At 38.5% G+C, this 6,000-nt stretch overlaps 1 protein-coding gene across 2 annotated transcripts in view; it reads right to left on the reverse strand.

Moving 5' to 3' along the window:
- Nucleotides 1–1,089, reverse strand: part of ICA1L (islet cell autoantigen 1 like) — a 43,871-nt gene extending 42,782 nt beyond the window's left edge. For both annotated transcript variants that reach the window (XM_044667470.1, XM_044667472.1), the window contains exon 1: nt 928–1,089. In XM_044667470.1, coding sequence (XP_044523405.1) covers nt 928–1,089 — 162 coding nt within the window. The remainder of the gene's footprint in view (nt 1–927) is intronic.
- Between the last annotated feature and the right edge of the window lie 4,911 nt (nt 1,090–6,000).

Here is a 6,000-nt window from a genome sequence, read left to right on the forward strand (position 1 = left end):
AAGCAATTGAGTATGGTGAGTTTTCCTTCTTAGCAATACAATGGCAACTTCATTCAAATCACACTAAACAATAATCAAAGCTTGATAAACAAAAAATATATAGTTATTCATAAATAAATTTTAGTTCTAACCTGACTTCCCTTCAAGGCATAGATGATTAATGTTCCAGGAACACAAAGCAAAATATAATTAGGGAGATGATAATGCTATAAAAATTTTACAACATATTGCAATAATAACTACCAGTTACTTTAGTATTGTTTTCTAGTTAGTACTTTTCATACCATTAATTTCCCTAAATAAGAATTACTATATCAGGTCACTGAGGATGTTGTGATATATAACTGAGGTGAAAGTATGCACTCTTTTTTGTAGTGTAACATGTATAATCTTAAATTACATGTTACAGTAGCTATCAACAAAATCTTTTATCTCACTCTTGGATTTTCTGGACAAGAAACACAAGTTTCAGAGAGAAATACTGAAAAAGTCACATTTTGGTTTTTATTAAGCTAAGTTTAAGAAAGTTCTCATTACTATAACAATATCTTTCTAATTCTCTTTAAATTCTAAATTCTCTTTCTTTGATCTTTACAGATAATTATGTTAATAGCATTTAAATGTTTATGGCTATTATGAATCATTGATTCATCAGGTGGAATCCTTTGAAATTCAGTTTCTCTGTTCTCCTGATGCCTGAACTTGATCACTCATTAAGAGAATTAACAAAATAATTGCTGTCTGCATGGAAGTAGAATAGGATTAGTAGTCAAACTTCCACACATCAAATCTAGAACTTTACAGATAAATCTCAATTACCTAATCTGTATTCACACTATAAGATAATACATCCTGCTTTGGGGTCGCCCTTGTTTCAAATTTCTTACTAGTTCAATGCCTCTGTACTCATGGAATTCCTAACTTTACCTCTAGTTTGGCATCCAACTCTGCATCAGAGGCTACCACATGCTCATCTTCTTTTTTTCCTGTTGCTTTGATTAGGACTTGCTTGGTTTTCCAGTATTTCTTTTGCATTCTGCTGACTACTGACTGGTCATCTTCTGATTTAGGTGTTCCAAAGGAATCCATGGAGTGACTACAAAAAAGAGATCAGTATTAAGCTTCAGAATAACTAATATTAACCTTTACTGATAAAGCAAAGGCAATCTATCTCTAATGATGATTCAAGAAGTTAAAGGTATTAAAGGATAAACTATTATTTCCTTTTAAAATGTATATTCTGATCAATGATGAGAACTTGAACAAGAATTTAAAAAGGCAAAAATGTAAATAGAACTGATATAATGAACTACTTACGAACTTGATTGAGATAATATATTGCAAATTGGTTCAATAAATAGAGAATTAGGCCTGGAAACTGGAGATCCTGAGTTCAAATCTAGCCTCAGGTACCTGTTGGCAAGTCACTTAACCCTAATTGCCTCTTCCTTAATACTCTTCTGCCTTGGAACTGATACTTAATATCCATTCTAAGACAGAAAATAGTTTGGTTTGTTTTTTTAAGTTGATAGAGAACCAGCCTTAGAACCTGTGACATATATTGGCTGTATTGGTCTGGGCAGTCACTTAACCTCTCACTGTCACAGGCAACTGGACAAGATTATAAATTGCCAAAGAATTGCTGATCATCACTGGTAGAGGGAGTTTCCTCACTAGGAGTTCCTTCAAGGAATCAGATGTTCTATTCACCAATGAAATCATAAATCCAGACCAAAAAATAGATGTCCCACAGTGCAGCCAGGTGATAAACAGAGATGTCTGAGCTGAGCTCTCTCCTTAAAAGTGTGTCTGGAGTTCATGGCCCCATCCTCCCACTAGAGAGTGGCAAAGAGATCTTACGGAACAAGGTTATCTGAGTAACGAGCTTCCTGGAGCATGGTAGGGAAGTCAGTTAGAGAAGCCCCAAAGTAGTACAGCCAGGTGAGAAATGAGAGAAAGGGAATGCTGGACAGAGAAAGATTTTGGAAAGGCAGAAAAGAATGGTCTCAAGGACACGGGCAAAAGCATTGGTCCTAGGAAGTAGCAGGAATATTTCTTCTCTGTTCAGTTGGATGAAGAGAGAAAGTGATAGTACAGAGAAGAGGGACAGACTAAAAGCTTAAGGTGCTCTTGTTGGATGCCCTCCATCTTCTCGATAAGGTAAGAAACTAGATTAACTACCAAATACCTTAATCCAGTGAAGATATAAACATGGCACTACAACAATTTATAATCAGAACAGCTCTTTGCAGGATATTATGCTATATCTCCTGCAAGGAAAATGATAATAAAGTGAGCCTTCATTAGTCCATCTTTGACAGTTTCAGTGATGCAGTTATCTGCTTTCACCATTAGATGGTGATGAAAGGCCAAATTTACTATACTGGATAATGTTCTGAAATTAAAAGATAAAAATGTATCAAAGTGGGGAGAAGTGGAAATTTCCCAACTTGGAAAAAATTTCTAATGCTTTACTACTTATATTTTTTAAAACTTCACATTTCTTACTTCCTTTTATATCATAATCTCCTTGAGAACTGAGTCTGTATCATATCTTTGTGCCTTCAATACTAATAGAATAAATGTGTGGGAAGCCAATAAGAGAATAGATAAAAATCTGAGACTCTTCTTTTGACTCCTTTTGTGATCCTTGTGATTTCTTGTTGAAAAGTATTGTGGCCTTATTGAAAAGCTTTAAGTTCCTAGCTAAACAGAAGTTAAAAGGTTAACATTCTTCCCCTTTGTCCAGGAATAGCTTATGTCTAGGTCGAATCTACCTACATTTGGGGAAAAGTGAGTAAGAATGTCCTTTCTATAATGAAATAAAAGGCAATATTGATATGTGGAGGAATAAATGGGGATGGCTAAGTTAAAGAATGAATATGGGAAGGTAAGGGATGAATTGGGGAATATAGGAAGGGGCTGCTCAAACAGGCTAGTCACAGAGGCTAGAGACAGAGGATAGATACTGAGAGGAAATAGGCTGGGTCCTTCAGGCAGGGGGCTATCTCTGTGATACCAGAAGAATTGAGTCAGCCAGAAGTAATATGGGTCGGGGGGGCAGCTGGGTAGCTCAGTGGAGTGAGAGTCAGGCCTAGAGACAGGAGGTCCTAGGTTCAAACCCGGCCTCAGCCACTTCCCAGCTGTGTGACCCTGGGCAAGTCACTTGACCCCCATTGCCCACCTTACCAATCTTCCACCTATGAGACAATACACCGAAGTACAAGGGTTTAAAAAAAAAAAAAAGAAGTAATATGGGTCGGGCTGAAAGGTTTTCTTGTTAATTTCTCAGGTCCCTTGAGGGAGGAGGCAAGAGGCTCCTCCCTGCCAGTGAAACTGAATCTGCAGGAAGTCTCTGCTGGCTACTTCCTGCCCAAAATGGATGCCCAGGTTTTCCCTCAAGAAATAAAAGTAAAGTTATTCTTTTTCTCTTCAGCCTTTGCCCTAATATCAAGTACAATGATTCACCAGAGGCTTTTGTGTAGATATCAAAGGGGATTTATTAATGTCAGGGATAAGCAGAGGGAAAAGGGTTTCAGGGTTTTATAACTGCTGCTAGGGAGAAAGCTGGTGCTGGGGAAGGGACACAGGAGAGAGTAGGCCTCTCTCAGTCAGGGAAGGTTTTACTGCCCTGAGGTAAAAGTACTTTATCAGATCACTAGATAAGGGGATGGCTTGATTTAGTTTGTCTATACAATTCTGCCTACAGAAGCTAAAACCATATTGTCTAACCACCAAACCACCCTTCCTCCCAGGGCCCAATGGGGAAATCCAGGGAAAATAGTAGGATGTAATGGAGAGGTCAGGGAAAGGTCTAGAATGAACAGACCAGGTCCCAAAAATGCCCCAAAGGCAAAAGGCCTTTCAGTTGGAACTTCAGGGCTATTTATAGCCTAACTCTAACCATTTTCCAGTGAGCCTAGCCCCCAAGCTGGTTCAACATTCTAAACCTTTCTAACTGACAAACTGTTACAGTTGGTTTGCAAAAGCAAGGGCTTTTGCTGCCACCCTACATTACACTTCACAAGCAAGATGATATGGAACAACTTTTATTTTACCCTAAAAAAAAATGCCTCAGATGCCACGGAGTCACATGGGCTAATGAATAAAGAAAAAAAAAAACATTAAAACAGTCCATTAGTCCCCCTAGAAGGGAATCAAACTTTCTACTTCTACTTGGGGAACAACTTTCTGTCATTCTATTGACTTCACTTTTCCAAAGTTCTACACAATCTCTCCAAGACTCCGTGCCACTCTAGTTTAGAGTCCTGCTGAAGGTTCATATACTTTAGGGGCTGAACTAGCAACCTCCTTTCTGTCAGTAGTCACTGCCTTTGACTTTCAAATAAAATACTGTAGAGACTATCTGAACTGTCTTTTTTTCTCCCCCACATGGGGACATAGTACATCTGGAAATCTTGTCTTTCTGTGATCCATTTATTTTGCTTTCAAATTCAAGAACTCATTAACTTGGGATTCCCCGATAAGGCATTTTCCAAAGCTGCTGCTTCACAGGAGTTTGTGTGAGAGAATGAGAGAGGAGAGAAAATTTGGGGAAAATTGTTTCTAAATTTGTTTTTGACAACAACAACAAATTTTTTTTTCTAAATTTCTAAAATGGAGTGGGAGTTCAGAACTAATAGAATAATTAATGAGAATATGAGTTTCTATTAATGTATGAGTTATTATTAGAATATAACCCTTGACCACCTTGGAAGCTGGTTAAAGAATTGATAGTCAGCAGCAGTTAAGTACAGGTAAAAGTAGGTGTTTTTATCAACTAGTATAATGTATCACAAAACTCAACCAATCCTATCTAAGAATTAGAAGTATCCCAAAGTGTAATGGGTTGCCTGAGGAGGTAGTAGCCTTCAGGGAGAGACTAGATAACCATATGTCAAGTGTATAATAGCAGAGAATTTCTTTTGGGTATAAGTTGAACTAGATGGCTACTGAGCTCTCTTTCAATTCTGAAATTCTACCACTAATTCTGTGAGTAATGTAAAAGAAGTCTTGAAAAGTAAACTAGAGCCAAACTTAAGAAGTAAAGGTTGGGAGCAGCTGGGTGGCTCAGTGCATTGAGAACTGTAAGAGGGGAAACTAGATATTTAAGGTATGGTCTCCAGGAATCTGATTAGCTTGATTCCAAATTTAAAATAGACCCAAGTCAGGATGACTTTTATGGAAGTTTATTTACAGTTAGGAAGGTTGAAGGTAGGGAAATTGAGAGAGAGAGAAACTCCGGATGAGAATTTAGAGGTCCCAGCAAAGGAGCACAGAGGTTAATTAAACAAAGCTACTAGCCACAAGGCCTTTTACAATTAGAGAAGCAAGAGAGGCCTCCTTGAGGGTAGAGCCTCCAGAAATGCCAAGGGAGGAGAAAGGAAGTCAGCCTAACTTACCCATGTGACAATTCAGTGGGAAGCTGCCTGAGGTCTCAGCAGAGATCCTTCAACACCAAGTTCAAAGTACCAACTGCCTCCACGGGAAGTTACCATCATATTTAAAAGATAGCATCTTTCATCACTTCCTGCATCCACCTTCAATTTCAAGTGGCCAAATGGCAGCCTCGGCACTGTTTTGGACTGCCCAAAGGGCAGTCCCTTGTTCTTGATTTGTTACTTATTGTCAAGTGTGGGTAACTAATCTTCCCTCCCCACTAAGTTGGGTGGGGTGACATTATTTCTGATGGCTAGAGTCTAACAATGAATGAGGATGAGCTAATTCCATTTATACAGAACCAGGCCTAGAGATGGGAGGTCCTGGGTTCAAATCTAAACTCAGATACTTCCTGGTTGTGTGGTCCTGGGCAAGTCACTTAACCCCCACTGCCTAGCTCTTACTGCTCTTCTGCCTTGGAATCTATACACAGTATTGATTCTAAGATGGAAGGTAAGGGTTTAAAAAAACAACCAATACTGTGGATGGTAAAAAAAAAATAGTCAAGGTTTAAGTGGCATGGGCATTGTATCCCCCCAAAATCATAGAAGTGTTTCAGGT

The sequence above is a fragment of the Gracilinanus agilis genome, chromosome 3 (genome assembly GCF_016433145.1).
Source record: "Gracilinanus agilis isolate LMUSP501 chromosome 3, AgileGrace, whole genome shotgun sequence".
NCBI lineage: Eukaryota > Metazoa > Chordata > Mammalia > Didelphimorphia > Didelphidae > Gracilinanus > Gracilinanus agilis.